Source organism: Nycticebus coucang, chromosome 3 (assembly GCF_027406575.1).
Source record: "Nycticebus coucang isolate mNycCou1 chromosome 3, mNycCou1.pri, whole genome shotgun sequence".
Taxonomy (NCBI): Eukaryota; Metazoa; Chordata; class Mammalia; order Primates; family Lorisidae; genus Nycticebus; species Nycticebus coucang.
Genome location: NC_069782.1, coordinates 129,628,481 through 129,644,412, shown reverse-complemented (window position 1 = coordinate 129,644,412; position 15,932 = coordinate 129,628,481). Strand labels below are relative to the sequence as shown.

General features: G+C 43.2%; 1 protein-coding gene across 1 annotated transcript in view; it reads left to right on the top strand.

The window, feature by feature from the left end:
• The window catches only part of SEC31B (SEC31 homolog B, COPII coat complex component), a 29,922-nt gene that overhangs the window by 1,864 nt on the left and 12,126 nt on the right, over window positions 1-15,932 (top strand). Inside the window, 11 exon segments of the mRNA XM_053582945.1 lie at window positions 1,886-1,972; window positions 2,306-2,429; window positions 9,615-9,810; window positions 10,023-10,118; window positions 11,062-11,083; window positions 11,086-11,204; window positions 11,563-11,705; window positions 12,565-12,664; window positions 12,791-12,807; window positions 12,809-12,950; window positions 13,481-13,615. Of these exon segments, the coding sequence (XP_053438920.1) occupies window positions 1,894-1,972; window positions 2,306-2,429; window positions 9,615-9,810; window positions 10,023-10,118; window positions 11,062-11,083; window positions 11,086-11,204; window positions 11,563-11,705; window positions 12,565-12,664; window positions 12,791-12,807; window positions 12,809-12,950; window positions 13,481-13,615 (1,173 nt within the window). The 5' untranslated portion in view covers window positions 1,886-1,893.

Below are 15,932 nucleotides of genomic sequence, written 5' to 3'. Positions count from 1 at the left end.
ATATGCATTACAACTAGATTGGAAACTGCACAGAGTTGAAATGGATCTCTGAATGAATTTAACAAATATTTAATGAGCATTTTCTGGGTACCAGTTATAACATGGTGAAAAAAGCAGACATACTCTCATGGAGCTTACATATTAGTGGAAGAGACCAACAATATAAATGTAAATAAATGTATAATTATAAATTACTAGGAAGAAAAAAATTCAGCCTGATTTTGATCGGGTGGTATACCTCTTTAAGGAGGTAAGAAGCTGAGCCTCAAAAGATGTGATAAGGAGACAGTCATGCTGAGAGTGATGGGGGTGAACATTCAAAGTATAGGTAATAGCATTTGCAAAGGCTTGAAGGTAGGAAAAAGTCAGGAAGTGAATATGGGCTAGTATGGCTGTTGCACAATGAATAAGAGGGGAAGTGGCAAAAGATGAAGCTAAAGTAGTAGGCTAAGGTGTTTGAATTTAATTCTGTATGATAAAATCATTGAAAGATTTTAAGCATCGAATGCCAAAATCCTATTTTTTTATTTTAGAAATTCATTCCTGCTTCTGTGTAGAGAATAAATTGGGTAATGACATGAATAGCATAAAGACAACTCATAAGGAAACAATTATAATAATTCAGGTGAGAGATGCCACTATCTTCAAAAAGGCTGGTGGCAGTGAAGATGGCAAAAAGTAGACAGACTAAGGTGCATTTGGGGGGTAAAATCAGGAAGACTAAATGATAGATTAGAAGGGGACTAGGGGCCAGGGGTGGTGGTTCACACCTGTAATCCTAGCACTCTGGGAGGCCGAGGCAGGTGGAGTCAGGTGGACCTCCTGAGCTCAGGAGTCTGAGACTACCCTGAGCAAGAACGAGATCCCATTTCTACTAAAAATAGAAAAACTAGCCAGGCATTGTGGTAAGTGACTACAGTCCCACCTACTTGGGAGGCTGAGATAAGAGGATCTCTTGAGCCCAAGAGTTTGAGCTGTGAGCTAAGGTGCCATGGCACTCTTATCTAAGTGACCGAGTGAGACTCTGTCTAAAGAAATGGGGGCGGGATCAAGGGGGTGATTCATGTTTCTGCGTTGAACAGTTGGGTGGATAGTGATACCATTCACCAAGACAAAGAAAATTGGAGGAAGAATAAGATTTGCAGGGAAGACATAGTAGAATAGAGAATTCTATTATAGACAGATTGCTTATGTATCTTTGCTATATCCAAGTGTACATATTGATTAATGATTGTACATAAGAACTTAAAACTCAGAGGAGAGGGCAGTGCCTATGGTTCAGTGGGTAGAGCGCCAGCCCCATAAACTGAGGGTGATGGGTTCAAACCCAGCCCCAGCTAGACTGCAATAAAAAATAGCTGGGTGTTGTGGTGGGTGCCTCTAGTTGCAGCTACTCGGGAGGCTAAAGCAAGAGAATCGCCTAAGCCTAGAAGTTAGAGGTTGCTGTGAGCAGTGACATCACTACCAAGGGCAACAAAGTGAGACTCTGTCTCTAAAAAAAAAAAAAAAAAAACCTCAGAGGAGAGATTTGTATTGATGATATACATTTGAAAGTCATCAGCACATGGGTGATGTTTAAGGCCAAGAAATGGACAAAAATCACTAGGACATTATTTGTCTGATAGTTATCACCATTGGGCCTGTGACAACCAGTGTGGTTGAATATCTTCGGGGATTTAAAGCACTAGATTTCAGTAATTGGGTAAATGAACCGTCCTTAGATCTGCGGATAGCCATGTATTTGTACCCTGTGTTGCCCTGAAATGTCCCATCTCGTGATGGACAAGATCTCATGTCCATACATGTTCACTGGATCTGGCTATTTTGCTTGCTGGTTTCTATTTTCAGTGGGCTGAGGGCCATGCCAATTTTCTGCCACTTACAGGACAGACCATGAAGCTAAAGGAACTTGAGCGGCCAGCTGTCCAAGTGTGGATCCCAGCCAGCCAGTACCCAGTGTATCTGGCCACAGGTATGGTGATACCGTGGATTAGGACTCACTGGAAGTACGTAGGCTGAGGGGAAATCCAGTATCAAGAATTCTTTACTATCAGAAAAAGCTTTCAGACCATGGAAAGGTGGGGTTGGCTTATAGCATAAGCAAGGGGATATTCGATGTTTTTGTGTACTTGAGGGCAGCTTTGGACTTTGGCTCAAGTCTAGGCACCTCATGCTTTCTTGCTTTCTTTGGAATTACCTTTTGAGAAAGAGTGTACCCAGTCCTTTGCTCTTCCTCTTTTATCCCTTAAATCCCTGCGTATATATTGTTCATGTGCTGCCTCTTCTTGACTTTTCTTGTGCCTAGGAACATCTGCCCAGCAGCTAGATGCCTCCTTTAGCACAAATGGCACATTGGAAATCTTCCAAGTTGATTTCAGGGGCCCTTCTCTGGACTTGAAATGCAAGGGAGCCCTTTCTGCCTCCAGCAGGTACTATGTCTGAATTATTGATGGTATGCAGGGCAGATTCTGATGAGGAATCCTGGGAGTAGTGCATCTTTGAGGCTTATAAGGAGACAAGTGGAGAGAGAAGGAGCTTTGCCAAGTTGGAGAGAAGTTAACTCGGGGCTTATTTTGCAAAAGGATTTTAAAAACAACCACCCCCAGCTTTCTGGTCAGCAGGAACAGCAGTAGTTCAGGCAGAATGCATGTGATAGAGATGCCTCGCACAAGCCTGGACCCACGTGTGCCTGCTCTGTCTTTGAACTCAGAGATGTTGGCCCCTTCCTTCTTTGGCTTTTGTGAAATTAACAACCTTACACAATATCACCCTCGTCTGTCAACAAAGAAAAGAACAAATGATCCTCTCCTCATTGCTATTAGGCACTGATTGGTTCTCATGGATTTCATGGCTTTGGAAGGCTTACAGGCCTATGTACTGTCATTCACTGAGCACATATATTCATGCCAGACACTGTGCTAGGGGCACGCAGGTTTATTCCTCAAAATAAGCCTAAGTGATAAGTACCATTGTTTCCATTTTACATAGGAGGGAACTGAAACTCTGAGAAGCTAGGATTTAAGTCTGGAGTCCAGTGCATATCCTCTTTCCATTATTCTACTGTTCTTTTGAAGGTTTTGTGAAAGTGGGGCTTCAAGTCTCTAGCAGTGGTTTCCAAAATATTTTTGTTTTTTTGGAGTCATTCTCACTTTGTCACCCTCAGTAGAATGCTATAGCGTCATAGCTCACAGCAACCTCAAACTCTTGAGTTCAAGTGAATGAATCTCTTACCTCAGCCTCCTGAGTAGCTGGGACTACAGGCAGCCGCTACAATGCCCAGGTTTCCAAATTTTTATACCATCAGAAAAAAAAGTGAATATTCTTTATACTCAAGTTATATATTAACTATAAATAATATATGCTTATTGCTACACCATTGATAAAGTGTAATTTCTGTAATTTTTAGATTACTATAAATACTTTTCTTACAGCCTGGTGAATTATCTTGCCCACTCTACTTTAGAGATTACTGCTCTAGAAGGCAACTTTCCTCGTAATGATTGACAAACTCCTGTGCATTTCTTCATCCAAGAGATTAGTTGAAATATTTAGGTAGAGGTACTTTCTTCTGTCCTTTCAGGGTCTGACCTAATAGTGCAAGTTAGTTATCATTTGCCCTTTCTTGAGCTCCTACATCATTTTATGACAGGAGCTCTTATTTGCAATTTTTAACATCTCTTTGTATTTCCCATACCTGTACCCTTTGAAAGAGAGGCACTTGAGAATTTACCAATAATGATGAGATATTCTTAACCCCTGAGCAAGTATTTCAGAAAGGGCCCTTGAAAGGGGAGAGCTAATTTAAGGATATTAATACTCATGGAGATAGGGCAGAGGGCAGTGAACAAGGGCTCTTATCCTCAATAAGCCAAGCTACAGCTTTGGTAAGTAGTAGCTTCTTAGGGCTAAGTATGCCTAAAAAAGATGCAATATAATTTTTTTAATATAATTTTTTTTTTGAGACAGATTCTCACTCTATCACCCAGGCTAGAGTGCCATGACATCAGCCTAGCTCACAGCAACCTCAAACTCCTGGGCACAAGCTATCCTCCTGCCTCAGCCTCCCAAGTATCTGGGACTATGGCACCCACCACAACACCCAGATAATTTTTTTTATTTTTTATTTTTAGTAGAGACAGGGTCTCACTCTTGCTCAGGCTGGTCTCAAACTCCTAAGCTCAAGCAATCTTTCTTCCTCAGCCTCCCACAGTGCTAGGGTTACAGGGATGAGTCACTATGCCTGGTCAATATAATTGTTTAAAAAACCTTGAAACTGAATTTTTTTTTTTTTTTTTTTTGAGACAGAGTCTCACTATATTGCCCTTGGTAGAGTACCGTGGCATCACAGCTCATAGCAACCTCAAATTCTTGGGCTTAAGCGATTCTCTTGCCTCATCCTCCCAAGTAGCTGGGACTATAGCCACCTGCCACAACACCTGGCTATTTTTTGGTTGTAGTTGTCATTGTTATTTGGCAGGCCCGGGCTGGGTTCAAACCTGCCAGCCCCAGTGTATGTGGCCGGTATCCTAGCCACTGAGCTCCAGGCACTGAGCCTTGAAACTGAATTCTAAAATCCAGGTGGGCAGAGATTTTAAATCTTTCATTCATTGGTCTATCTCCAGTACCGAGAACAATGCCCGGCATTATGTTTAATACTTGTTGAATAAATGAGTGATATTAGAAACTTGTGTATTACCAGACTGAACCTTCATATTTAACACTTCAGTTAATTATAATTAGTAGTACCTTAAGAGCTTTTCAAGGGGAACTATCTGTTAGTTTTAATTTGAGGGTCATGAATTTTACCTCATACCCCTGCTCCACTCAGCAGAATTTTGGTCTAGTAATCAAAATAAATAGTACAGTTAACATAATTGTTTTTCTGAGACAGAGTCTCACTCTGTTGCCCAGGCTAGAGTGCTCAACCTCAAACTCCTGAGTTCAAGCAATCCTCCTTTCTCAGCCTCCTGAGTAACTGGAACTACGAGTGCCCACCACAACATCTGGTTATTTTTTTTTTTATTTTTAGTAGAGACAGGGTCTCACTCTTGCTCAGGCTTGTCTTACACTTCTGAGCTCAAGGGATCCTCCTGCCTCAGCCCCCCAGAGTGCCAAGATTACAAATGTGTCCACCACACCTGGTCAGTTAACACTATTGATAGTATTTCATGTCTTCTTTTCCTACCTCTGTAACTGTGTGTGAAGATTAAGTCTTATACCCAAAGACCTCAACCCCCACGGGATTACCTTTGACACAGTCCTGTTAGACCTTTCTGAAGAAATTATCAGATGTCTCAAGGTCTAAGACACTCCTTTCTGTTCCAGTCTGGGTTAGGTCACCTACTCCAAAGTCAGTATCATAAACTGTTGACCAAGATGAGATGATCAAGAGACTACTTATCCTTTGTTTTATGCTTTCCTCTTTCTTTTCTTTTCTATGTCATTTCTGCATGGTATAGTGGAAAGTACAGTTGTGTTGGGCTGAAGCCTTGATTATAATACTGACAGCTTTGTGACTTTCCGCAAGTTAAATCAATTGTCTTAGGTTTTCTCACTCACAGGTATAAAGAAGAGGTTATACAAGATGACTTCAGAAAAATTGCTGAGACCCAAAGTCAGATCTATGTTCAGTCTCTTCTTCCCTTTTCCTTTTTTTCCAGGCCCCTTCCCCTGTCTCTTCATTATTTACTAAACATATACTTTTCAAAATCTTACCCCCCGCTTTTTTTTTTTTTTTTTTGCAGTTTTGGGCCAGGGGGCCGGGCTTGAACCTGCCACCCCGGGTATATAAGGCCAGCACCCTACTCCTTTAGCCACAGGCACCGCCCCCTTTGCCTGCCCTTTTCACAAAACCTGTGCCTCATCCTCAGTGCATAATACATCAGAGAAATATGTAGAAACACTGGACTGAGAGAAATATTCTAAAACTCTGGTATGATTATAGGACTGAAAGAGAAATGCTCTGAAATGCTGGTTTGGTTATAGATAAGGGACAGCCTCAAACTATAAATAGACTGAAGAGAATGCATGGATAAATGCCACTGGATGCAGTCAAAATCAATATGAATTAGCATGTGCACTGAAGCAAACAGTGTTTGGTTTGTCAGTTGAATTTCACTCGAAAAGAAAGGTTTCTGGGAGAATAATATACTATGTCATTGACTGAAGACATAGCTGCCGTGATTGAATGAGCTAATAGGTCAATGGGCCAAGGTGTGATTTGCCATAATTCACCTTCTGTTTACACTGAGTTTCTAGATCTCTGGCCACCATAATCTCTGTAAGACCCATCCTTAGTAGCATGGAGAAAGTGAGGAATCTCTCTTCTGTCATCCTACCTTTATCTAAGAGCTCTGTGATCTGTCTTTGCGTGCCTATGTAAGAGAGAACACTAACTGGAACAATAATCATTTTGTGTACTTCTCTTATTTTTCCTATTCTCAAGACTTGCCTTTTTTTCAAGGGGCATCAAGAGAGAAGAGAGAATCTGGGCTTTGTTGTGGGATAGACCTGGGTGAAAATCCCAACTCTGCCATTTATTGTCCTCTCAGGCACATGGTTCAACTTCTACTGTAAATGCAGGATTCATAGTAGATACATAGCAGTTCATTGCATAGTAGGCATTCAGAAAAGCAGCTTGCCTCTCGAGCAGCCATTGCTCCATTCATTCTCCAGCTTGGAGTATTCCCTTTATCACTCTGTTTTCCTTTTAAGGAGATTTGGATTTTCCACGCTATTTTGGCCTGGATGTGGACAAAATCTTTTTCACTTTAGTTCACTAATATAAGGTTGGGGTTTTTCACAAGAAACCTTACTAAGCAAATCCAAAACAAAAAAAGTGAATAAATCATGGAAGAATTTATACAGCATATCTGTTTAATGGGAAGGTGCAAAAGCTTTGTCTCAGATGAGCTTAGCTGTTGTAGCATCCTGATCTCACAGGCCTCAGTTTATTCTTTTCTGCCTTGCCTTTTTCATTTTACCCAAAGGATAGCCATGAGCTGGTTGTCAGGGCTGGTTCTATCCATGAAACTCAGCTTCTTCCTCTAGTGGTCTAAGCAGATGTGCAATCTGATGTTATGTAGTAGAGTGGTTCTCAGCCCTTGCTGCTTGTTAGAATTACCTGGGAGTTCTTTTTAAAAATGTAAGTTCTGAGGGTCTGTCTCTGGAAATTTCACTTCAGAGGGTCTGACGGGAATCAAAGAACCTATATATTTAGGTGCCACCTTTCATTCTTGATGCCATATAGTCTCCATCCTTCCCAGCCATAGAGAGAACCTTTAGCAGAGAATTCCATCTGTATTCTGTTTTAAATGTTCCCACCTTCCTACAGAAACTCTTCTTCTTATACCTTCTCCTTAAACTTCTCAGTCACTATTTTCAGGCTGAAGGTCATCTTTTTTTTGTTTTCTAACTTTTTGTTTTTTAAATTCAAACTTACAGGGAAGTTGCCAAATAGTACAAGGAACAGTCACATGACCTTCACTTAGAGTCATTAGGTAACATTTTGTCATATTTTCTCCCCTTTCTCCACATTCCTTTCCCCCTTACACACACACACACACACACACACCCCTATCTCTTGTTCTCTATTTGCATAGTACAGATGATTGACACTCCTTGACCCCAACTTCACACTGATGGATCAAGTCTCCTTTCATGCTTAGCTTGATCTATATCACAACCTATTTGGGTGCCAGCTTCACCCTCACTAGTAAGATGGTTAACAACAGAAATGTGCTTTCTACATGCAAACAGAGGAAAATTGTTCTGTCACACCCTGTGTGCTGCATTTCTGCCTCTCTGAAGTAACTGCACTCTTCTTCAACTCTTTGGTGACTCCCCCTGGAGATCTCAGGAACCCTTTACTCTGGTCTAAATGCTGTGACCTTACTGGGGTCACTGCATCATCTCCATTCCTATGTGAATTTTTTCATTGGCCATACCTCCTCTGGTTCCTGCGTGTCCTACTATGGGCTTCTGTGGCTATTCTGTTGACATGCGCTTTCCCCTCACTGAGCTCCAGTCCCCGGATGACAGGGGAGCCTCTTGAGGCAGAACGGAAGGCATTCTTCTGCCATATTAAGATCAGTGTGACCTTAGAAAACAGCCTTTCTCACAGTAGCCTCCTAGCTAGCATTGTGTCAGCTCTGCTGTTTTGCTTCAGATGCTGACCTAGTCTGAACTAGTGCTCTGCTCTTTGCTTCTAACAGGCTGGCTGTGGTCCAGTGACTGGCCAAACAAATTCCTGCCTTGTCACTCCACTCAATTTCTTTGCTCACTGTTCCAGAGTATGGGAGGATTTCATTGCTGAGTGATCTTATAACATCGTTTGGTATGAAGTCCAGCTTTTCTGAAGTGTTGTGGACATGTGCTTGGCTAGCATCTATCAAGTGGGAGACAGACCATCTATTAGGCTTCAGGGATTCACATGACTTCACTAGGGGCTTTGCAGAGGACCTGGACTTGTCTGGGCAGGGGATCCAGCATCCATCTTTTTCTTCTGTGAAAGACACTGGCAGTATCTTATTAGAAGCATCTGCAGAAGGCCAGAAAATTGTTTCCCAAACGGGGTGTTTATCCTTTCATGTCTCTATGGCTGATCTGTTGCAGCCATGTGGCAGCTCCAGTGGGCCAGCCACAAGGGAGAGACATAAGGTAGAAAGTCCTTGGGTTTTTTTTCTCACTTCCAGTTTGAAAATGAAGAGGGGACAGCTATTATTGGTCTAGAGCAGGAGTCCTCAAACTCTGGCCCATGGGCCACATGGGGCGGTGTGATTGTATTTGTTCCCATTTTGTTTTTTCACTTTAAAATAAGATATGCGCAGTGTGCATAGGAATTTGTTCATAGTTTTGTTTTTTTTTTTTGCACTATAGTCCGGCCCTCCAACAGTCTGAGGGACAGTGAACTGGCCCCCTGTTCAAAAAGTTTGAGGACCCCTGATCTAGAGAGACTGCTTCTAATCAGTTACAGAAGAGTTTGGATCTTCCTCAAACTAGGAGGCAGTATTTTATGAGCTCTGGAATAAGATGGGCCTTCGAACCTTGCCTCTGCCACTTCCTAGCTGTAAAATGGGTGTAAAGTTGCTAGCTCTGTACCAATGCTTTATAACTTCATTGTGACTCAGTTTCCTGTATTGAAAATGGAGAAAATAGTAATATCTCATAGAGTTAAGTATTAAATCAGCTAATACATGTTAAGCACTTAAAACAGTGTCTGGTACATAGTGAGTATTCAGTAAATGTAAGTTGTTGTTATAATATTACCTGATGATTTGAGTTGTGAGGATTAAGTGAAGTAATCTATTTGAAATACTTATCGTAGGACCTAAATAGCCCCAATATAAACATATATATATATATATATATATATATACTTTCACATCACTCAAAGACAGTAGCTTCTTTGCTTCTAGTGTAACAAAGATAAAATAATTTTTCAGAAAAAGAGCAGAACTGGGCAAAAGAGACCTCCTTTCTGTCTGGGAAATGGATGCAGGTCTTATCTAGGGGTGGGGATGCCTGCATGATGGCAGAGGCTGATAAAGGTGCCCATCCTCTGCTTACTGATGTGGACTTACGTTGGTGGTGATGCCAATTCCTCCTCTTTATACGTTTCACAAGCTGATCTGGGGGAGCTTTGGCAATGGGCTTCTGTAAGGCTCTGGGGTTATTGCAGGCGGTGGGGACAATGGCATGCTTACTCTATACAATGTGACCCACATCCTGTCTTCGGGGAAGGAGCCTGTGATTGCCCAGAAACAGAAGCACATGGGGGCTGTCAGAGCCCTCGACTTTAATTCTTTCCAGGTACTACATTTCAGTTGGTCAAACATGGCCAAGCCTTGGAGCAACAGGTCTGAGTGGAAGCATTCACTGTGCCTCCAGTCTGTAACTCTGAACCCTTTCTAGGCTGTGACTTGGGAGGCTTTTGATAGCCCTAAATGGGGGCTTCTTTCCCCCTTTTGTGCTTTCAGCTCTTCCTGGGATGGTGTGTCTCCAAACACTCTTTATTCATACAGGGCAACCTCCTGGCCTCAGGGGCCAGTGACTCTGAAATCTTCATTTGGGATTTGAATAACCTGAGCGTGCCAATGACTCCAGGATCCAAATCACAGGTGAGCAGTCGCCTCAAGCCCCGCCCAGCTGCTGCTTAGAGTGTGCAGCTAATTATCCCCCAGGTGAAGCTTTGAGTTCTGGACACAGCCAGAGCACAAGCGATTTCAGGCTTTACCACTGGAGGGCAATAAAGCTCCACAGACTAACATGCCACCAGCCGGACCAGAGCTGGGTTTGGAGAGTGGGGTGCTTGGCTTGTGGTCATTCCTCCTGAGAAGAATGGGTCATTGCCTGTTCTAGGAGTCTCTGAGAGGGAGGTGAAAGCTGGGAAGAGCAAAAGGCACTGAGAGAAAGAATGGGAGTGCTGTTTATCACAGTGTAGCTTTGCCGGGGTTGGGAAGAGAGGAAGCAAGAGCAGGTCTCCAGAAAAGGACAGCAGTGTATTGGCTTTGTTCTCTTTGCACATGGCGGCTCTCCCACGCAGTCAGGGTCTGGTGTACCTTCTGTGTCTGAGTGTGCCTATCTGTCAGTCTGTAAATGGGCCTGTCTTTTTGCTCTTATGCTTATAGTATAATGAGGTAACTAAGCTAAGTATAAATTTGATAGCATCTTGTGGTTTTTCTTTCTGCTTCCCTCTCTCTTAGGTGGCTACAGTTCCCTTCTTCTCTTACCTTCTTCCTTCTCTCCCTCTCTGTCCTAGACACAATCCTGACTCTACCCTCTAAGGAGAACTCTAGCGTAGGGGTAAAATCCAAGGGTACCTGCCTTCCCCTCTGCTTCCATACTTGTACCCTAAAGGATCTTCCCTGGAAAATTCAACTCCCAGCAACCTAAAACTGTCTTAGTTTGGGTGACCTCATGTCTATCTCCTCTTGGGCTTGCTTTGGCTTGCTTTGGGTGATTGGGAGAAGAGGGGAAGATGTTAGTCTGTGGAATAAAAAAAGATGTCACTAGGTCTAGGGGGTGACAAGTTGTCATTCTCCCTCCCCAATCCTGCCTTAGCAGCCCCCAGAGGACATCAAGGCACCGCTTGGAACCGGCAAGTCCAACACATTCTGTCTTCTGCTCATCCCAGTGGCAAGGCAGTTGTGTGGGATCTCAGGAAGAATGAGCCTATCATCAAAGTCAGTGATCACAGCAACAGGGTGAGTGATAGGGGCCAGAACACAGGCTCGGGCTCTGGCTTCTCTCTCCTGCCCAGCAGTTGGAGCCGCTCTGTCCCAAGCTAGGGTTCTGCTTTTAGCAGTTAGATATGTGGATTCAGCCACTTAGCAAATTTCTTACTGAGAAAGAAAATTTAGAGAAGTTAAAAGATCTGATCAGGAGGTTTCTACCATTCCTTATTCATGAGCATCACTTACTCTCTAATGGTGATGATGTTCCCTGTCACATAGAAGAGGCACAAAACCTGTCCTTGGAGTGGTTCCATTCCATCTGGGCAAAGAAAGTTCATAACCAGAAGAGTCGGGTTACACCATCCATTGGGATCTGCTTTGTTCACAGATGCATTGCTCAGGCCTGGCCTGGCACCCAGACATAGCCACCCAGTTAGTACTATGCTCAGAAGATGATCTTCTTCCGGTGATTCAGCTGTGGGACTTGTGCTTTGCCTCCTCACCCCTCAAGGTGCTAGAGAGCCACAGCAGGTAGCATCTCCAACCCCATCCACATCCTTGGAGGAACAGTGGGACCTGGGTAGGAGGCAATAAATGCCTTGCTTTAGCTACCAACATCCTCCCTGACTTTAAAGTCATTCCAGTGAATATATAGTCACCCATTACTAGTTCCAGTCCTCACCAAAAACAGTTCCTTTGGACCCTAAAATTATGGCAAAGAGCCTGAGATTCCATCTAACTCCCAGACATGGGAGTGGGATGGGATTATGAGAAATGTTGGAGCCAGTGTTTAGTCCTCTGGGAAGAGTCCCCAGGCTCTGATCTGAGGATAATGTTCATGTATTTAGGTGATGAACTTGCCTCCTTTGAGACTTCTCCTTAATAAAAACAGCTTGACTCCCCTGTGTCCTGTAAACAGGCCTGCCTCTGAAGCCTTAGCTCTTGCCCACAGCAGAGGGAATGGCGCCACAATCTATTCTTTATAACCAAAAGCCCATGTTGCCTTTATATGTCCTTGGAGACTTTTCAGGGTTAAGGTCTTCACTCCCCTCCTAGGCTAAAAGCACTCATAGGAATGAGTGTTTGCATGATTCATACCGACTCATCGTCCCTACCTTCTGATGAGTGAAAAGAAGCAGGCCGTCCTGCAGAGATCTGTGGGAGGCAGAGCAGTGCAGTGCATAGTGCATAGGCTCTGGGGTGTGACTCGGGTTCTGGCTGTGCAACTGTCTGAAAGTTACTTAATTTTTTAAAGCCTCATTTTCCTCATTCATAAAATGAAATCAGACCACTCATTTTATAAGGCTGAGATTTATCCTACGCCATGTAAGGCACCCTGTTCCTAGTAGTTATTTGACAAATGTTAGTTCCCCTTTCTTTCCCTTTTTAGGGGGATCTTGTCAGTGTCTTGGAGCCAGGCTAATGCTGAACTGCTACTTAGTAGTGCCAGGGACAACCAGGTCTTGTGCTGGAACCTGGAGAACAGTGAGGTAGGCTGACACTTCTATGGGCGTGCTGGGATAGGAGTTGAGAAGGCAGAAGAATTCCAGCTGCAGCCATGAGTTTTGGGTTTTTTTGACTTTATAGTCCCTGATGATTGTGTTCCCTCATATTAGGTGGTATATAAACTACCCACAGAGCAGCTGGTGCTTTGATGTGCAGTGGTGCCCTCGGGACCCTCCAGTGTTCTCTTCTGCTTCCTTTGATGGCTGGATCAGTTTGTACTCTGTGATGGGTAGGAACTGGGAAGTCCAGCACATGAGACAGGCTGACAAGGTTTGAAGGGCTTGGTGGAGAATGATAGAGGGAAGGGGCTGTCTCTATTTGTGGGAAGAGAGGAGGACATATGGCCAGAGAAGAAATGGGGACTATTAGAGACTGGGAGACCAGGGATATGAGTTAGAGAGGGCTGAATCTTCACTCCAGTGCTCATCTTCCTGGGGAGTGTTAGTTTCTGCCACAGGACAATGGAGACCTTCACCTCGGTTTTTATTACTGGTTATTCCTGTAGCATTTCAGAACAGTGGACCTCTATGATGGGACCATTATTTCCAGAATATGAATTGTGTTTTCTCTCTCTCTTATAGATCCATGTTGTGCCACATTCCATTGTAGACTTTGAATGTAGTAGGCTTTATCAGAAGCTACTGTTTGGGAGTCCTATCCCCATCCCCTGGAATATGGGAGTCTGGCCTTTCTAGGCCAAATTGGGTATCTCAAGGATTCCTCCTAAAATGGAGTTTGTAGAGTTCTTAGCTAAGTTGCCACATCGGGCTGATAATGCAGATGTCTTTTTTTCCCCCTAGGTCTTCTTTTCCATCAGCAAAGGCCAGCCTCTCCCACCATTGCAGGTGCCAGAGCAGATGGCCCAAGCATCACTGATACCTCCCCTGAAAAAACCTCCCAAATGGATTAGAAGGCCTGTAGGCGTTTCATGTGCTGTAAGTGTAATGAGTATATAGGTGTAATTGGTGTGTATGTATGTTTGTGAAGACTGCCGTGTGCCCAGCATGAAGCTAAGTTCTCTAGGAGATTTAATCCTACTATGTGTGTCTCAGATCAGGTTCCTCTTTGCCTCTCCAGCAGAGAGTTGCTATAGCTCCCCTTTCACCCTTTCACCCATTCTACACCCTGTTTGCAGTGCCAGTCCTGAAAAGGAATTGATTGTCTTAGACTTCTCTTAGAATGTAGTAGGCTTTATCAGAACCTGCTGTTTTGAAGTCCTATCCCCATCCCCTGGAATATGGGAGTCTGGCTGAAGAACAGCCTACTTGAGATTCTACTTGAGTCTTCTCTAACTCTCACATGTCTGGACTGGTAGTAAGGAATACAAAGAAGGGAAGAAAACAGAGATTTCATCCTGTCATTCCTCTGCCCAAAACCTTTAAATCTCCATTACCTTGTAGACCAGTGGTTCTCAACCATTCTAATGCCTCCTAATGCTACGACCCTTTAATACAGTTCCTCATGTTGTGGTGACCCCCAACCATAAAATTATTTTCATTGCTACTTCATAACTGTAATTTTGCTGTTATGAATTGTAATGTAAGTATCTGATATGCAGGATGTATTTTCATTGTTACAAAGGGGTCGCAACCCACAGGTTGAAAACCACTGTTGTAGACTCAGGCTAAACATATACGGGTTACCACTTAACCTTTCCAGTTTTCATTCCCATCTCATTCTCGAATGTTCCCTATGCTCCAGTCACATGTGACTCCTCCTTCTGTGAGTAATTCCTCAATTTTCCTGCCTCTGCTTGTGCCCCACCCTTCAGCTTTTTCCCTGGGCCCACTGAATCCTACTGAAGTCTTTCAAGGCCTCCCACTTAAATAGCACTGCCTCCTTGATGTCTGTCTTTAACCCTAGTCAAAATTAACCTCCTTCTACAATTCCACAGATTTATACCCACGTAATGATACATTCTAACTGCACTAAAGTTATCTAGTAGCATGTCTGGAGACCTTACTAAGTAACAGATTCCTTAAGAATAGGGAAGTGTCTTATTCATTTTTATATCTCCAAAGCAGTATGTCTCAACTCTAATGTGCATGCAGATCACTTGGGAATCTTACTAAAATTCAGTTTCTGGTTCTTTCAGTCTGGGGTGGGGGTCCAAGATTCTGATTTTCCAACAAGCTCCTGGGTGATCCCCTTGTTGCTGGTTTGAGGACCAGCACTTTGAATAGCAGGACCCTGAAGCACCTAGCACAATGCTGTAAAGCAGTGGTTCTCAACCTTCCTAATGCCGCGGCCCTTTAATACAGTTCCTGTGGGTTGCGACCCACAGGTTGAGAACCACTGCTGTAAAGTAAGTGGAAATATTAGATTTGAATTGAGAAGAGATGTGTAAGAGTAGCAGTTCAATTTTCAAAGCCAACATTTATATTAGGGCAGTAAGATTAAACACACTCAAAAACATCAGTGAGCTTAAGCAAAAAAAATTTTTTAAGGTAGGGAGGTGAAGAATTCTGATATTGAGAGCCTTGAATTTTTATCATAGCTCTGTCATTTGTTAGTTGGTAACCTTGAGCAACTCATTTAACCTTGCAGGACTTGAATGTTCTTAACTATAAAACAGTGATAGTTATGCCTGTCCCGCTTAAGTTAGTGAATTGACATGAACTTCAAATGAGAATATATATAAACACTTTGTAAAACTGTCAAGTACTATACAACTCAAAAGTTAAAGTAGTTTTGTTTAGCACTGAGCTGTGGTATTGATTTTGCACTGTAGGAGTTAAGAAAATGAATTGTAACTGGGGGAGTTCATTAAGGAGGTAGACATTAGGAAAAGAAATAGTCAATAGTTAGGGATGTAAAGCAGAAGTTGTCAACCTTGGCTACATATGGGAATGACCTGAAGAATTTCTAAAAACACTGATGCCTTATCCCACCCCTGGAGCTTCTGATTTTTTTGGTTGGGGTGTGACCTGGTGACACTGGATATCTCTCCAGGTGGTTTAATGTGCAGCCAAGGTTGCAAACTGCTAGCGTAAGAGGAGCTGTTCCAAACTCCTATTTTGTGCCAGGTGCTTTGTATAAAGTATCTAATTCGGTGAGTAGGATGATCCAGGTGGAGGTGGTATTCTGGGCAAAGGTACAGAAGCGGGAATGCACCAGGCATTCTGTAGATGAGCAGGGAGAGACAGATGCTGGGAAGGATCAATTTGGCCTGGATTTTGTGGGGTTTGTGCACTGCAGGCAGAGGAGCTTAAGCTTTGTGACACCATTACAAGCTCCTTAGTAGCAACAGGG